The sequence below is a fragment of the Sander lucioperca genome, chromosome 19, assembly GCF_008315115.2.
Source record: "Sander lucioperca isolate FBNREF2018 chromosome 19, SLUC_FBN_1.2, whole genome shotgun sequence".
NCBI lineage: Eukaryota > Metazoa > Chordata > Actinopteri > Perciformes > Percidae > Sander > Sander lucioperca.
Window position 1 is genome coordinate 8,965,214 of NC_050191.1, and position 18,532 is coordinate 8,983,745.

Consider the following 18,532-nt stretch of genomic DNA (forward strand, 5'->3'; position numbering starts at 1 on the left):
TGCATCCCCGACACCTCCACTTGCCTGCCTTCCTTGCGTCTTAGTCCCTCCCACTGAGGAGGCCCGGGTGAGATGCAAGGAAATCATCGGAGCAGGGAGGCAACGAGCAAATGTGTTTTTAGAGGGCTGAGACGTCCTTTCCTCTAAAGCGTCACATGAATACGTCAGCTGTTTGGGCGGATTTAGCAACTCCTTCAGCTGCACGGCTTCCGGGAATGCTGCTCTCGTGTATCCTCGCCTATAGCTCCTCGATGATCCCTCCTCGATGCTCGGTCATCGGGGACAAAATAAAAGCTTTGAGACGGCCTTCACCGAGGAGAGACAGAACAACATCCGGTTCAGCCAAGGATTTAGGAGTCGAGGAGCTATCAAATAAGGGGGATGAGATTCAGCCAAGATCTCGAAGAAAACATGTTTTTCTTAAAACAAGCTTGGATTCATACAGACTTTCATACTAGCTTTTACAAGAGCAGAAACTTTTGTTTCACAACCTCGTAGCTCGTGGTCAGTCTACCTTGAATGGTTTAGACATTATGGCTGATAATCAAAATCCTTATGGAGAAAATCAATGGGATTTTAACTTCCGGAACCACACTGTTGAGGTCTATAGGAACCCTTCACCAAAACAAGACAACAACTAGGGGAAAATATGCTGCAACAACCAACGTTGGAAAATAAGTACTTTTCCCCCAAGTACTGTATTTAAGTACAATTTTGTTAAGGTACTTTACTTATGTACCATTTCAAGTTTCATTTAATTCTACTTTATACTTACATTTTGTAGGCAAATATTGTACTTTTCACTCCACTTCACTTCATTTCGTCATTCATCTTCAGTTACTTTGCAGATTCAAATTATTAATATAAAATATAATGTAGAACAGTAGAAATTGTGATTTAGTATTAGGGCTGGGCGATATGGAGAAAATCAAATATCACCATATTTTTGACCAAATACCTCGATATCGATACCGCAACGATATTGTGGTGTTGACTATTGGTGCTTTCACAAAATATTTACACAATGAGATTTTTGATAAATAATCATCAGTAATGTAGATATAATGACTAAGTGGGTAAAGGCAAATAATAGAACAGTTTCAACAGTCTGGTAAGTCAGAAAATGACATCACTTTATTGTAATGCAGCCTTTAAAACCAGGAAAAGACAACACTTATACCATATTACGATATCCAAAATCTAAGACAATATCTAGTCTCATATCACGATATCAATATAATATATATTGCCCAGCTCTATTCAGTATTATAGATTACACTACTCAGTAGTAACGTTATACAGTTACAATTAGTTTACCTTTACCAGCTGCTAGATTGCACATAATGCATCCATTACTATTATTACCATGGTGCATTCTGCATATTGAGTAGGCTACTTTGATTGAGTATATGTTGATGCTAATACTTACTGTACTTTTATATTAAAAAAAAAAAAAAAAGCATGACATTTACTTGTAAAAGTATTTTTACAGTATTGCATTGCTACTTTTATGTCGGCTACATTAAGTAAAAAGGTACTTCTCCCGCCACTGTGCATAGCAAAATTAGTATTGTTAGTTAGTAGGGCTAATCATATTTTGCAACACACTGTAAATCACCAGCATGAAAGCATCATAATGCACCTGCCAAACACGCCACGACAAACCACAATAATAATAAAAAGTCTCAGTTGCTACAAAAGATTATTTAACAAGCAATGCATGTGCAAATACTGCACCCCACAAGCAACTAAATTAGTGCCATGAGACGCCAAGACTCAAGCAGAGCTACCAGAGAACAGTCAGCAGCATTGCTAGCTTAAGGCCTAACCTTACATAAGTCATCTTACTGATATTTAACCAAGCCCATTAACACGACTAAACAGAGCCAAAACATAGACTTACAGGCTTATGCATGTCAACACAAGCAGCATGCACTGGGTGGGTGGAGTGATGCTGTGATCCGCGACATCTCAGCAGAAAGTCAATCGTTTGGGAAGTGTGGTCAGCAGAACGGGAAACTAAAAAGTAACGTTAGCGAGTGTAGCATAAGCATGGCTATTTCTTCCACAATGCCGTGTTGAAGCAACATCATCAAACTTTAAGCAGGCTAGCTTGACTTAATAATAACGTTATTAAGTAAAGTACCTCCTGCAGTGTGGGATCCGACAGGTAAATTAGCCCGCCATAATTAAAAATGTGCGGTGGACATATTGGAGATATTGGGATAACCTAGCTACGTTACGTACATTCCGCATCCGGCTTCTCTGCCGCCGCCATCTTGGTCCGGAACAGATGAGATGAGTGACAATAAAGCAATATTGCTTTATTGTCACTCAACTGTTATACGTCCATGCAATAAAGACTCTTCTATCCGACTTTTGTGATGCTTTTGGATGTTCGGGGAGATAAATGCTAAAACTAAGCAACATGGAATAACGTTTCACAGATGGAAAAAGATTTTTACATAAACAGACAAACCAAAAAAATGTAGTGGTACAACATTGGCTGACAAAGTGTAGTAAAAAGGCATAAAATGGAAATACGTAGTGTCTAAATGTACCTCAAAATTGTACTTAGTGCAGTAGCCTACTCCATTACCCTTAAAAGTATCAAAAGTATAAGTAGCTACTGGTAGGCCTACTGCAGAAAAAAAGGGGTCTCCTGTAACTGATAAAATGTTAGCCTAGGCCTAATTTTATATTAGCCTACATTATAATGTTAAAAACAAGTAATACTAGTAATATATGTATTTCTTTATATTTGTTGTTACTTATCAATCTTATTTCATCTTTTTGATTTCCTGTAGGCTACTTTGATGGTAATTTTTTTTTACATTTTATCTGATTCATTGTAAGGCTGTGTTTTGTGGTAGGGGCCTACTGCTTTCTTGGCAAGGAATGTGGGGCAATTTCCTGGTTAAATAAAGGTATATAAATATTAAATTTGACACAATTTATTCTTTACTCAGAAAATTATTCATACTTTGGATAATGCTATATTCTTTCATGGACACCACTATGCTTAAGTGTTTTTCTAGAAACACAGATGTTGGTGCCATACTGTCCTCAGATATTGGGTTAACAATTGTCTGAAAACACAGATAACGTCAGTGTAGCTTTCTAACTCTGCACATATTTAGTAGCTTTTGATTCCGTTATACTGTACATACTATAACTTGCGTCAGAGTAGCTCCTTAGGCTGTTTTGCACCCCCTGATGTCACTCATGCTGGGAGAGGTGCAAATTGACCTTGCATATCACTGTACAGGGTGTCGGGTTAGACTGCACACTGTCACTTGAGCGTGTACAGTACAAACAGACATGCATGGAATATGTGAAGGGAAACATAGGAAGGAAAACTACATGATGAAATCTTAAAAATGCACAGTGTTTAGAACACCATCTTTCCATCTGTCTATGTAAACATAGGCCATATGTGTGTGCATTATATACAGTATATTCACGATATATGAGGCGATGCTTTGTTTTCTCCCACCAGCTGCTAAAGGCCAGATTCTCACCAGAGATATTCAAACAACCATAAGTACACATGCATGGACAAGTGCTGTAGCTGAAGTAGGGAGTTGATGCCAAGTCACTGTTTTTTACCCTCCTCTGACCTTTGACTTTTCCTTCTGCCCTACAAACTCCAACATGTGGGTTTTGAATGACTTCCATGGCTGTGATCTTCCTGTGTTACAGCAGGGAGGAAAAAAAGGCCAGTCCTTTACGTTGATATTTGTAGCATCAATATGTCACTGTCAGATTAATTGTGATTCTTTGATATAATTATAAAAAAACATGGTTGAGAAGATTTGTAGTCTCTACTAAACACCAGAAGTATTGTTACTAGTGTTTATATTAAAACTTGAAGGTCTCATACAAGCAGTAGAAAAATGAACTACACACAATATAGTATTTAAAGATTGACGTTTAAAGATTGATCGTTAAGGAACCCAAAGCCCCAAAAGACATAAAGTAAGCACTGTTTTGATAATAGGTTCTAAACCAACCCTATGCATAGGCAGCCTTTTGCCCATCGTAACTTAGAGCTAAAACTATTAGCCATTTGATCAACCGAAAATTTATCAGCAACCATTTTGATAATTGATTAATCATTTACATAGATTTTTAAGCAAAAACGGCAAGAATTCACCAGCTTCTAAATGTAAGTATTTTCTGTTTTCTTTGGATTTGGGGTATAGACTGATGGTTGACAAGATATTTAAAAATAAGTATTAGTTGCAGCCCTATTTTAAAATCTTTCCAATAAATATGTCACCTGTACATTGTCCACATGTTACCTGCAGCTATCAATAAAATACATACATTTCTTGTTCAAATTTGTGATTATCATAACTGATTATCACGAGGGGCTTCCTGCCCCTGCCCATTTATTTCAAATTCAAATATACTTTTCTGTATCCTGTTATTTCTCTTAGTGTAACTGCTGAGTTTACCCACACAAACCATTTAAGTTTCCTCTCAACACATTTGTTTATTTAGACACACACGCACGCACACACACACACACAGTGAACAGTTGTCCCAGATAGCGCTGTAAGACTCATCACAGTTGCACTCCCGCCTGCCAAATGGGTAGCCCCCCCCCCCCCCCTCCCCCCTCCCACCTTCTGGTGCGGAGGGTATGTGTGAGGGTTACTGCAGCGGCAAGGCAGACCTGCAGTGCCAGCCAACACACACAGACACAGTCAGTACACTGTGGCTTGTTTCCCTGCCTCAGTCAGCCCACAGTGCCAGCTGCAGCCTGCTGCCCACCAACACATGCTGGCTTGATGTCCCATGAGGGCCATGTTTGGTTTGTAACTTGTGTGTGTGTGTGTGTGTGTGTGTGTGTGTGTGTGTGTGTGTGTGTGTGAGGACAGAGGGCTTAGCCTAAAATCCTGTCACCCAGCTGCTTCCACTGTCAGATGGTCCCAAAGACTCACATCAACAGATGTACAGAGCAGTGACAGAAAGCAGGATCACACACAAAATACCATCTCACAGTCAGTCAGTGTACTGCCGTCTGCAGTGTGTAGGTGCATGTGTGTATAAAAGAGACTGCAACCTTCAGCCATTTTGAGCTCAGTGTAGTAGTACTATGTGTTTACAAATGCAGCGTACCGAGATGTCCTTGGCTTGTTGTAAGGAGCCACTTTTGGAATCTGGTGTCGGTTTACTGATGCAGTCTGGGATCAGTGTAGTAGTGGGGTGTACTGATGCTGACAGGCACAAAGACAACTTGGCATCACACATCTACCTTGTACCAATACATAAAGGGTTTATGCTTAATTATAAGACATAAAAGAGGGAAAAAACATGTTCACTTGACATTACAATATTGATGGGTTAAATTCATATGCTGTACAGATTGAGAAGCCCAATGAGGCAAATAATTGATATCAGAATAAATAAATCAAGAGAAGGAGGAGGAGAACCACAATGCTTTTTATCTGGATTTCTCTGTACTATAACTTAAGGTTTGGTGGTGTGATGTTCTGACCAGTTAAATCACATATAATCACACTGGACATTCACTGCTAATAGTCAGGGCCTCCACCCTAAGTAAGAGTTGTCACCTACATACAGTATTATACAGATACAGATATAAGCACCAAAAGCAATTCACATGCAGAAAGAACACACAATATTCTGATATCCAAGTTGTTAAAATCTCTTAATATGATGAAATGATGCTTGGACTACTGGACCAAACCCTTCTTAAAGTGAATTTACAGTCATCTGTATTTTAATATATCCATAAAAATGATCATCTCTCTTCCGCTCTACCCCTGCGACTCCATCACTTCCCCAAAGCTGTGTAAGTCGATCCGGCCTTTCCGACAAGGGAAGGACCTATTAGCGCCAGCCAGGGGCACCCATGGGAGCAGGGAGGAAAAGTGTCCCATCCCACCAACACTCCACACGGCATTATACCATTACTCATGAAACATTCACATCTTTATGTGGCCAGGATGATCACGCCAGCCTCCCATTGGCGGAGACCGGATCGGCCCACAACAGGAGATGAGGTTCTATTGGTGTGATGGAAGCGAGAGTAGAGAGTGATGGCAGGATGGCGGGGAGGCTGGTGAGGTTATTGGATCGATCGATCCAGTCCGCCTTCAGCCCTCACAGATGAGGGCAAGGGCAAGGACTGCAGGGTTTCAGAAGATTGTTATTCTTGTGCGAGTGGCAACAGATGGAGGGTGAGAGTAAATCTTGATGTGATTTGATGTGTAAATACACATAAAACTATTTAGTTAAGAGTCAACATTAACAAACCTGCAATTGAGCTATTAAACTGAGCAGAGCTGAATTGATGTATAATTTGTCTCTAACATATCTTCCTCTACACCAGTACTATGGAGATGAATGCAATTTTATTTTTGTTTAAAAATACTGAAAGACTGGAAGCTACTGGAAGCGTCACATTTGGTCTGAATGATCCAAAAACATTACTGTGAACTGCTTCCCCTGGAAATACTTTTTACTGAAGAAATATTCATATGAAGTGAGAAAACAAGTTTTTTTGTGATTGGGGTCTGGTGACCTTTTAAAGCATTGGAGAACATTTGCCAAACACATACTTATTATTATTACGTTTTATTATAATTTTACCATTTAAACAGTAATGAAAACATTAGGTGAAATGTAGTTGATTGAACTGATGCATTAAACATACATATACTGTTAATAAATTGTGCTCAGAACAAGCAGAGAGTAGGTAAAATATAATAATATCTCAGTAGCAGCAGTGATACATGTTAGCAAGAAGTTTCCTATACACATCCAGCAGGCAAGGAACAACATTGGCATTCATTTGTAGATTTGTTTCTGTCCCTCTGATTGCTGTTAAGTCCAATATCCAGTCTGCTTTTAGCCGTTTTTGGTTTCCACCAACTCCTGAGGGAAAAATCTGGCTCTCTAGCTTGCTAAATTCTAGGCGCTAATTTAGTTAGCATCAAAGTTGGCATACTGCCTGCTGTTTTGTGATTGACAGGTAGTGTACAGTGGGTTTATCTGAGCCTTTACTGTGAAAACCTCAACCTGGTGCAGCTGATCAATTATTGGTGACATGGTGACATTGTATTTAACTGTCTAACTGTAATCTGATGGTACCTGGTGGTAATGCAATTACTACATCAGATTGGTTTAGGAAGCAAAACTAAAATGTTATTAATAGTTTCAAGTAGAGATGGTCCAATACCATTTCTTGCTTCCCGATACTGATTCCGATACGTGAACTTGCGTATCGGCCAATACCAAGTACTGATCCGATACCAGTGTGTCATATATTTTATTATGTTTTAACAGCTGTATGCTACTATCCCTGTTTGTATGTGGTTTGATTTCTACCTTTGTTGTACGACCTGGCTCAGGTTTAACTTTTTATGAAACATGAACAAACATGAACCTTCTTTCATTATCCAGTTTGACAGTCAGTCATAACAGAAAAACATAAATAAACTACTTTAAAGTAGATTTTCTTTGGGGCTAAATTACGTGGTATCGGATCTGTGCATAAACTCTTACTTTCCGATACCAGCATTTAGGCAGTATTGGAGGCTTTTCCGATACTGGTATCGGTATTGGAACATCTCTAGTTTTAAGTGAACATAATGGATTAAGCAGTACATATGTAGCACCCGGTCCATAGTGAATAAAATTAGTTAATTTTGCAAGTTTTGTCAACTGCTGTTTCCAAGGTCAACGTCAAGAATTAACAGTCAACCTTGATTATTAAACATGGATAAAAGCTCCTAAAAAGTTTGAACATCTACAGTACCATGGCAACTGAGCAAACTCATCTGCTGATGAAGGCCATCGGATATGGTCGAAAGTTTCAGCACAAGTCGACCTTTAGATCAATGTGGTATGAATTCAGATGTCAATGTTGACACGTTTTGGTATATGGATATCCAGCACGCCAGCGAGTGTTTCCAATGTTGTGTACTGCAAACCAAGTATATAAATATATTCTGTCACTTTACCTTTATATACTGTACTTACTGTTTAACAGACTGTTATACCTCTATGAATATTTATAACATTCCTGTTTAGTTTATTTTTTGCAATACTGTCTACTTAAATGTGTTACTTTTTTCATATTATAGCCCTATATTGTATCTTTTACTATTTTGTCTTAGATTCAGGTTTTGTTTTTACTTGCGTACTATGTTTTACTATGCTCGATTTTCTTTTTTTAAAAGATATTTAATGGGCATTGTTGGAGGGTGCCCGAAACCTAAAATTTTCATCGCTAACGACGGCTTCTCTGTAATTGTTGCGGACGTGATAAGAATCAAGAACTTGAACTTGAACAAAACTGCTTTAATAAATAACTGGGATGATGATTTAGAACAATTAAACATCCACTAAAAGAAATGGAAAACTTTGTATAAAATGAACTAATGTCACTTGTGGAATAAAATGTATACAATATGCATATTCAGCTTTTAACACCAGCAGTGATGCATCTTTAATTCTATATTTTGCCGTGTCCCATTTACAGAAAATACGATGCCGTTTTGAGACAATGACATGATATGAAAAAGGGGTCATTTTGAACTGAGTTGGTAACTAAAAAAAACACCTGAATGGTAGCAAAACATCTGCAACTGCAAATATTGTTCCCTTCATTAAAGCCTTTAAACCAAACATGAAGCTAATGCATGTCCACATTTGACCGACTGACATCCACATTCATGACACTCAAAAGAGTCGTGGTGGACTTTTTTTTTTTCAAATCCTCCATTAAGTGTTTTATTCCAGAAATCTCCATGACAGCAAAGCGAGACAAGGAGAGCACTTTACTCAGGCGAATAAAACACGCCACTCTACAACACACAATGTTTTAAAGAGTTACTTTCCTTAATAGTGAAAACAAACCAACAACATAAAAAGATGACCATTGATACAAATATAATGCATTACTCATTACATTAAGGCACCTGAAAGAAAAGGGTTTGTGATGGGTTTAGAAATAGTTTGAGAACTTTTTAAGGCTATAATGTTGGCAGCTTTCCAACACTGCCTACCAAAATCAGTGATACCGCTAATAGAGAGTAATTAAAAACTGACTAGAGTCTAAAGAGCAAACGACTGGATCAAATAATGTCAATTGGCAGAGGATTTGTTGGTGCAAATTTGGCCACACTCATATTTGTGATGTCACAATAGACGTTCTCCATTCGCCATCAAGCAAAACACCTACTGTGACATCAAGGATTGAGGAGTGGCCATAACGGCAACTGTCAGTCTCTAAATAGCAGTGTGACAGAACTTTCCTGCCCCATTTGATACATTTTGACTTCCTCTTTATGACAAAATAAAAATCCGTTTTGCGATGCAATCATGAAAGAACACAGATTAATCATTTATATATCTAGCTAATACTAATACAGGTTTTCTTCAATAGAGAAAATTAAGTCCTATAGAATTTGGATTTATTTGCATCCAAAAACTATCTATAATGCTTGCCGTCAAACAACTGTTGACTTAGATTAATAGGTTAATATTGCCATGCTGGTAGAAGAGCCAGAAAAAATTGTGTTTTATTATTAAAATTGTAAATGAAAGTAGCTTTCTATCTTTTGGCCAGTTATTTTATGGTAACGGTATAATGTTAAAGTTGAAAGGCATCACTGATTTGCCGTAAAGACATAGCCACAACCGCTGATGTGACAGTTAGTCACAAAAAAAGAAATGCGTCCTCATGACTAACAATTTATAAACCCTTCAGAAATTCCTTCATAGATGGTACCTCATTGTAAAAGTTCTTAACTGTGGGACTTTGGATATGAAGTGTCATAAAACGTGCCTATTTTGACTGGCATAAATAAAAGGAATGGCGTTGTAAAAAAAATAAAAATAAAATTAATCATAATAACAATAATAATAAAAATGTGTGACTTGTCTTTAAGTTACTTATTTCAAATATACACAGCGACTCCTTTAGTATTTACACATATATACAGAGTATTCATTTCTGCTTTGATCAAATACCTTGAATGGTGTTGCTGTGAAATTGAACTCTAGATGTACACTTATATCCCTTTGAGATTTGAGAACACGGAGGTCAAACTGGGCAGCGCGACTTGGAGCCTCGACACGGCTCTTAGAAAGGCACTTGCTACCAACTCAAATACTGCAAAAAATCCTCAAACAGAGCTTTTAGCCAAGACAACTGAGAGACAGGAGAAAAAAATGGAAGGCCACATAGTAGGCACTGGGGTTTCTGTCCCCTCTCCCCTCCAGGCCAAGTGTTTTGGTAAGGCAGGCGCATGACGGCCACAGGTGGATCGGTGGGCAAAACCGGAAAGAGACAGAGCAACTGTGGCTGCAACAGGCCATTTCCCTCAAAACCCTTCCTTTACTGTCCCTTTAATTTGTATCTGCCCCCCCACAGACACTGAACAGGAGCCCGCTGACAATTTAACAAAATCATAATCATCTGTAAACAAGTAAATCTTTATACAGGTTTTTGTTTTTCCTCCTCTCGATGATTCATTGTTTTTTTTTTAAATGGTACAATTCCATAAACAAAAATTGCAAAGAGCTTCTTTTGCCCACTGAAAAATTGTTACATTTCAGCTCCTTCTGTACATAATTAAAGAAAAATAAGTGAACAGAAGCAAAAAAGGATGTTCACTGTACTTTAGCCTCCGTAATAAAAAATTATTTCAGGTGACAGTGACAAAAACATGAAAACAAAGAACGGCCTATTAAAACACAAAGCCTTTTTTCTTTTCAAAAGTAGTCCAAAAATAAGAATAGTCTACTGCCTTGCAGCTTCTATCGCTTCCACATTGCGAGTACTTTGTTTAAATTTCCTATACACAATGGTCTCTGAGGTCTTTTTGACCAGTCAAGACAGCACTGACATTTTTCCAGCGGTTGTCTTTGGGGCAGTAGCCTGGGGTCCGGTGGGGCGCTTTGAGGGGTGAACAGGAGCTGTGCATGGTACAGATCACTCCCCCACTGGACTGCATTGCAGTTTTAGAGTACTTATAAACTGGCTGCTTTCCCGCCTCTGCTCCACCACACTCCTCTTCGAGTTCAAGCTCGCCTTCCGTCTCCTCCTCCTCCTCCTCCTCCTCCTCCCCTTCATCACACGTCCGATAGGAGGGGCCCATGAGCTTTTTGCGCTCCTGCTCGGCGTCCCTGTTGCTTTCTTTCAGCTGCTGCTGCTGCTGACGTCCCACGACTGGCCGAAGTGGCTGCCACTGGTTGTTCACGTTGTCGTCGTCAGCTGATCGTGCATTCCTCTCACGCTCTTTTCTCCGTTTGCGTGTCCACCAAACACATACGATGATGCAGAAGAGGCAGAGCAAGCAGAAGACCACACAAAGTAGAGGCACCAGGTAATCTGTTGACATCAAGATTTACAAGGGATGAAAAGGAGGACAAGGAATAGTAATCAGTAGAAGTAGTGAGAAGTCACCAATGAGGAACTAAATGGGGCCCACAACAAACCCTTGTGGTACACCTTTGTTAACTACTTGTTACTCACCCACTGAGTGGGGCATGACCTGTGTTTCCACTTTGACCTCAATGACTGCCAGCATTACGGTGCTGTTGTGCGGCTTGGACAAGCTGCCCACTATGGCGCTGGCTGCCTCCTGGATTAGACTGTGGTCTGGTAGATCCTCTGGCTGGAAAGACTGAGAACAAAATCAGAGAACAGGGACGAAATGAGACAAAACAGGTGGAAACAAGCATCAAGGTTCATGCACCCAAAACAAAAACATAAAAGGAGGCAAACAAGAGCATGCAAGTGATAATTAGTGCATTTCAAAAATGTCTAAGCTATTCCTTTAACTTAATTTAGGATTCTGCAGCCTTTAAGCACAACATATGTCACTTTGACTCTTATGTGACAATGTTTAATTGAAGACAACAGGTTGTGCAGCAAGGTTGTGAACAATCGTAGGGTTGACAAGTTGCCAAAGAGCAGAACTAGTTGTTTGGGAATTTGGGTCCCAACCAACTGAAACTGTGCAGGCCAAACTGGGTATAAGACCTAATGGCCTCCAACACTGTGCTACTCAGCCAAAATGGGGTAATTTTAAGAACACTGTACAAACTATAGTGCAGAGTACAGAGTATAGTGAACAGTGTGCTAAGCCAAGAATAGGACAACGTACAAACTTGGAACATTCACTTACTATAGCCACCTCTACAGCATCCTGATTCGAATGGGAGAGGTCACACAGCATGAGAAGGGCATGTTCTTTTGCCAAGCTTCGGGTGTCAGGAAGATACCTCAGCTCATAGCAGATGTTCTCCACTGTTGTTCCCTACACACACACACACACACACACACAGATCAGGAACAAAATAAAAACCACTGCTTGAAAATGTGGCAGCACGACTGCAACGGGAGAGAGTTTCTGTGAAGAGATGACTCACAGGTGGTACTTTGTCTCTGTTGAAAACGAGTGTTATGTGGCCACAGCTGTTGTCCAAATGCCCAGTGTTTGGCTGGCATTTGGTGGTTGCTTGTGGAGGTGAGGGTCTAGCCATGGAACAAACCCCCCACTGATGGCAAGGGGGGTTGAAGCAGGTGAGATAACTGTGCTCCAGACACTCCCGTCCAGCCGGGCAGGACTGCTGTCTCTGGTCATGGCCTGAAGACTGGAGCTGGCAGGGACGACGACCACACAGCACCTGGTGTCACAGAGTTAACAAAATATTCACCTACATGTAGTCTCCTAAAACATGTATAATGGTATTACTCTGCATGTTGCCTTATTATGACAACCAGAAAATGTTAGCTATCATCTCATTTAGGGCTGCAAATAACATTTTCATTATCGATTAATCTCTTAAGACTCTTGACTAATTCATTGATCATTTTGCCTATTAAATGTCAGAAAATAGAGAAGAAAGTCCATCACAGTTTACCAAAACCCAATGTTTTGTCCAAACAGTCAAAGAGGCAAATAATTAGTTCACTATCATTTAAGACAAAGAATAGCAGCAAGACCATCAAATGTTAGATTAATCGATTATCAAGATAGTTATAATTTTCTGCCAATCGAAAGTTATTGTTTCAGCTTTGATCTCATTTACGGTCACAGCATAATTGAAAATGTTTCTAGTAAAATGAGTGTGATGTTGAGTGGTTAGTTGATTTAAAATGTTGCACAATGTTTTTTTTTTTTTTTAAATGTACATGTAGTAAAACAATACACAATGAGTACAACAAAGGAATTGAACATATTACTACACCAACAACTAACCTAACCTAAGCAACCAGTTTCAACTGTAGCTCCTCTGTCTCAGTCAGCTCTTACTGGTTGTTTTTTTCCTTGCCGTTTGTAAGTGAGGAGTAGTAGATATTTGCTGGCTGGTTTATTAGAAGGGCCATGTTACCTTTGTACAGTCCACTTTGCCATTGATGCAATGGCAGCTGTTGCACTCTTCCTCCCAGCGGCTGCCATGGGGAAACTGCAGCCCAGCATAGTGGCAAATCTTTCCAATACCTATAACTACATACAGACAGACAGAGACATGTTAAACTTCTGTGGCAGGAAGTATGTAGTAATGAGTGCATTCTGCACATTGAGTACAAACTTTGACTACATAAACTACAGGATGGAGTGGATAAATGAGTAAATGACTTGAATGAGCATTAGAGATGCATTTACACTCTTGGCATCGGGCTCCTGATCTACCAAGCGGACAGATGCAGCGGAAACCATTGATCTCATCCACACAGGTGGCGCCATAGGCACATGGTGAAGACTGGCACTCGTTTATGTCTGTGAAGGGAAGAGGAGCATCACATTTAAGTTGGACACAAGGCCCTGGATCTTAACATTTTTAGCTAATGACCCTTTATTGCTAAGTATAGGCTCGGTCACACTAGAAAGTGGCACAGCAAAATTGCCCCATGTCTTTGTGAAATAATTAGCTTGGTGACGTGGGAACTACTCATAGGGCTTGTTGGTAATCTACTGTAGCTGCCTAGCAAACCGCTAGTCTGTATCCACTACGTTCCACTTCCGGGATTGCGCCGTTGCCGTCGGAAATTCCACCAGATTTCACTCTTTTCAGCCGGTTGTCCGTTACTTTCGGTTTTGTTTGTGTTGGAATTTTAAACGCTGGTGGATTTATGAGGACTATGGTTAACTGCTCCTCAGATCTCTGCAGGGCAAATTGAGACAGATAGCTAGACTATCTCTGCAATTTGAGTTTCTGTTGCATGACTAAAACAAATTTTTGAACATACACATGTTCCACCAAAACAAGTTCCTTCTTGAGTTCCCAATTTTGCAGCGGTACCACAGCTTTTCGGTGCTTAGCTCCGCCCATGACAATTGTAATTAGTTTAAAGAAATGCCAATAAACCAGAGCACGTTTTTTTTCTCCCATCGCAAAATGCTGTGTGGACTAGCCAGACCCTCCTCCGCAGCGCTGTGAATGAAGGTCTGGCAATGCGAGACTAGCAAGCCGCTAACATGCTAGCCAGCTGGAACATGCTAGCACTGGTCAGTCAATAACTCTCGGGACCTCTTTCTATATTTTCTGTTCTGGGCTGTTTACTTGTACAAGCTTGCTAACTTACAGTTAGCTTGTTTGCTAACAGGATAATGTGTTACAAAGTTTATGAAAACAACATTTTGTACGATTTAATTTTGCCTCAGAAATGTCTGCAAACCATTCCCCTTTTGTGAAGCAGTTTACATTCCGACAGAGTAGCTTAAAATTGGATGGAGTAACCTCCATTTTGGACAGTCCAACTCCCTTAAAAAGTTCAGCACTGTCAAGACAGCTTGTTGTTACCAAAATTGAATTCAACATGAAAAATGTGCACAGATTAAAATTTACCCCTGCCAGCTAATCCACTAACCATAGCAATGGCAATAAAATTTACTGATTTTACATGCACAATTTTTAGAAAATAAACTAAAATTTTATGGCAGTAATGTTTTTTCCTCGTATTACCCATCATCTCGTGACCCCTCTGATTTATCTTGTGGTTTCTTGGGGGCAATAGCAGCCAGTCAAGATCAAAAAGTAAACGTTTGTGCAAAATAGTACATCCCAATTATTTAATAGAACCAAATACTGTAGGCCAAGTGTCACTAAACCACATTTCATTTAATAAATTAGTAAATTGTGCACACGTTTGACTACCAATTTCAGCAGCTCTTTGAGGGACACATATGAATGGTAGCCTCGTGAGACCGTCCTAATCTCGCAAGCTCCAGTTTTCCACTCGCAGATCAGTCTGGCATCTTGAGACAGAGAAAATTTGGAGCCGTTCGCCAAACGACCGACCAATCAGCGTTGGTTTTGAGGCGGGTTTAGGTGTGACGCAACGAGAAGCGACTGTTCAGTCTAAACAGCATGGCGGCTTTCACGGATGAGATGAGCGTAGCTATCGCGCAAGTTTTATCTGAATTAGAAAGTATTCCTTCATTGAAAGAAGAGCAAAAAAACGGCACTGGAGGCTTTTCTCGGAGGAAAATATGTTTTTGCTCTTCTCCCGACTGGTTTCGGCAAGAGTTTGATATATCGTTGATCTGATTGGTTGATTTGGCCCGTCTATCACCAACATAGGTGGTGATAGACAGATGGTTTATCCAATCAGCTAACCAGTATTTTCGCCCCTTCCCAAAAGTTCTCCAACAGAAAGTTCCCAGATGGATATGCTGAGCAAATGCGAAGCAATCCATCTGGCGGAGTCAGGTTATATGAATTGTGCCTTCCCACCAAAATCACTGGGAACGCTGGCCATTGTCACCCAAGTTTCACATGAACACAGTCTGGATGGGAATTCTCAAATTCAAGCCTGACAGAAAAGGTGAACGCTATCCGGCCGAAACAAAAGAGCAGAGAACAAGAATTTCAGGGTCACTGGGTAATTTGTCTTCCGTGTGTGTTTGTGTGACTGTGTGAATATGGAGGAGGGATGACCTCTGGCCCCTGTGGCGTTAAAGGACCGAGAAAAAGGGAGAGGGCGGCATCCTGGTCTTACATTTAGGTGTCAAGTGTCCATCTCTTCCTTGTCCCCCCTTTTCCTTTTAGTCTTTCCTCGCTCCACCTATCCATCTTCTTAATCATACTATGTTGCTATTGCTGTGTTAGGGTCTTGTAAATCAAGAATCAGGATCTTGATTTTTAAATGTTTTAGTTGGGGGTTTTGCATGTTTGCTCTGCATCAAAAAGCATGTAAAGTAGCATGTCATTACTCACTGATTCGGCAGTCTGGTCCAGCGAAACCAGGAGCACACTCGCAGCGAAACCAGTTGACTCCATCGACACAGATCCCGCCATTGTAACTGAAGAGAGGGAAGAAATATAAAACGATAAGATGAGGCTGTACAAGAGGCACATCCTTTCCAGTTGCAACAACAAAGCACATCACACATTTGTGTGTGGGTGTGTATATGTGGTGGTGGTTGTGGTGGTCACAAGGCTCAATTCAACTCATCAATACAAGCCTCCACCTTTCAGATGCTAATTGGCGTGTCCAGTCCCTCCTCTCCCCTACTCTCATCATGCCTCTCTTTCCATTCCTCCTCAAAGCCCAGCTCCCCCCCAGGTCGCACGGGAAGAATGGACACGTATGCCCCCCTGCCACTCCACCCCCCCAACCTGCATTCACCATGGGGTAGGTGGGACTCTTGTCTCCCCCACCTCCAAAAAACCTCTCCCCACCTCTTTCTATCCTATTCAATATCCAAGCCCCCTCCTCTGAGAGATGCCCCTTTGAGGCTTGATTTAACGACAACTTCCACTGCTTTTAGCGGCCCTTCACCCCTTCAGCCTGCAAGGTCTGTGTGAAGTGTGGAGATGAGCGAGACAGGGATAAGGGGGGGGGGTGTGAGGCAGGACACTGTACATACCATGGATGAGGGTTGCAGTCATTTATATCTGTTGGAAGAGAATGACAAAAAGGAGACATTTTGTGTTGAGTTGTTACAGTGCCATATGTGTGTCATTTTTCATTGCCTTCATAAAATCTACAGATATTCAAGATAAAATATTTACTATTCAGCTTATGTTTGCTGCTGTTCTAACATCAGAGCATATACTACATGTATAAGGAGTTATAGGCAGATATGATCTAAAACACATCCTGTGACTCTTTATATATTGAAGTTATCTTGTAATAACACACATTCCTATTTTATTATAACTGATACTTGCCAAGCTCATATAATGGTACATTAATGTTGGAATATCACATCCCATGTGAGCTGGTCAGTTTTGGCTGTATTAGAGTGTCAGGAGATCATGGCAATTGTTGGTTTATAACTTATATACTCATGGTTACATTACAGTGAAGCCCTCCCCAACTGTGGGCTGTCCCCAATTTGCAGTCTTGGATAAATCACACATTTGCTTAGGTTACTTGGGATATAGTCACATTTTAAGCTCTTAGATATTGCAGGTGCTGTGATACACAGAATGACACTTTGAAACATCACGTCATAAAGTTTTGTAAACCAAAATAATTTGATACACAGTTGTTAGATTGTTACTGAAGATCCATTCTAAGAAAGCAACAATACAATGTTACATCACATCAAAAAACTGCACATGAGGGCCTTAATAGTCATAATGAGTACATTATAGCTGTGAGCATGATGACTTTTATATCAGTTATATGCAAAACTACTCTACATATAGGAACTAACTTTGGCCACAGGTGGGGCCCTCCCAGCCCTCTTTGCAGATACAGGTGAAGGTGTCTCCTCCTCCCACACAGGTTCCACCATTGGAACAAGGACTGGAGGCGCATGTGTTGTTCTTGGCTGTGGGAAGAGAGAAAGTGTTAGTCAAAGATCACAGATCCAAAAAACAGAAATAGTATAAACAGCATACTGGCACCATAAATCCAATACGACAGTACTTTAGCAATAAAACATGCAACTAAAATTTTGCTATTTTCCTGACCTTATCTAACATGAAATGTTGCACCATAACTCTAATTAAGGCATTTGAATTGTTGCCTGACAACCTTGAAATCAGTTTGAATCAATAATATTGTGATATGCTGTCAGTAATATTAGGCTTGTAAGGCTTGTTGCTGATATACTCTGAATTTGTTCTTAGAGGTAGTCACCTACTTATGACTAAGATGGATTGTTTGACATATACTTACTCTATGTTGTACAGTGAATGCCGGTGAAAACCCCTTAATCGGAATGCATTTAATAGCCAAACTTTGACTGTACAGTATCCTTTAATCAGGGTTGGGTACTGAAATGTGGTGCCAATAGGGCGAAATACGCGCCAATACGGGCGAAAAACGAATAAGAACGAAAATTCCGGTGCCTGACTTTTTTTTTTTCAGAAGCCTCGCTGCACGGGACGCTACGTCACCGTTAGCTAGTAGCTGGATTAAACACAATGGTTAAAATGCTGACAGCTTACGTTAAGCGGTGTAAAGTGTGACTGTATTTCCCTGTAGAGGATTCCAACACCGGGACGTAACAGTCTGCAGGCAGCTGCCGTTGTCGGAAAACAACACAGACGGTAATTTTAAGTTATTGTAAAATACCCTTTT

At 40.3% G+C, this 18,532-nt stretch overlaps 1 protein-coding gene across 2 annotated transcripts in view; it reads right to left on the minus strand.

Annotated features, from left to right (window-relative positions):
- Window positions 1–8,322: 8,322 nt before the first annotated feature.
- The window catches only part of jag2b (jagged canonical Notch ligand 2b), a 55,890-nt gene continuing 45,680 nt past the window's right edge, over window positions 8,323–18,532 (minus strand). For both annotated transcript variants that reach the window (XM_031322337.2, XM_031322336.2), the window contains 9 exons: window positions 17,661–17,777; window positions 16,866–16,893; window positions 16,213–16,298; window positions 13,659–13,772; window positions 13,384–13,499; window positions 12,418–12,675; window positions 12,174–12,305; window positions 11,519–11,669; window positions 8,323–11,374 (listed from right to left, as the gene is read on the minus strand). In XM_031322337.2, the coding sequence (XP_031178197.2) occupies window positions 10,839–11,374; window positions 11,519–11,669; window positions 12,174–12,305; window positions 12,418–12,675; window positions 13,384–13,499; window positions 13,659–13,772; window positions 16,213–16,298; window positions 16,866–16,893; window positions 17,661–17,777 (1,538 nt within the window). In that variant the 3' untranslated portion in view covers window positions 8,323–10,838. The remainder of the gene's footprint in view (window positions 11,375–11,518; window positions 11,670–12,173; window positions 12,306–12,417; window positions 12,676–13,383; window positions 13,500–13,658; window positions 13,773–16,212; window positions 16,299–16,865; window positions 16,894–17,660; window positions 17,778–18,532) is intronic.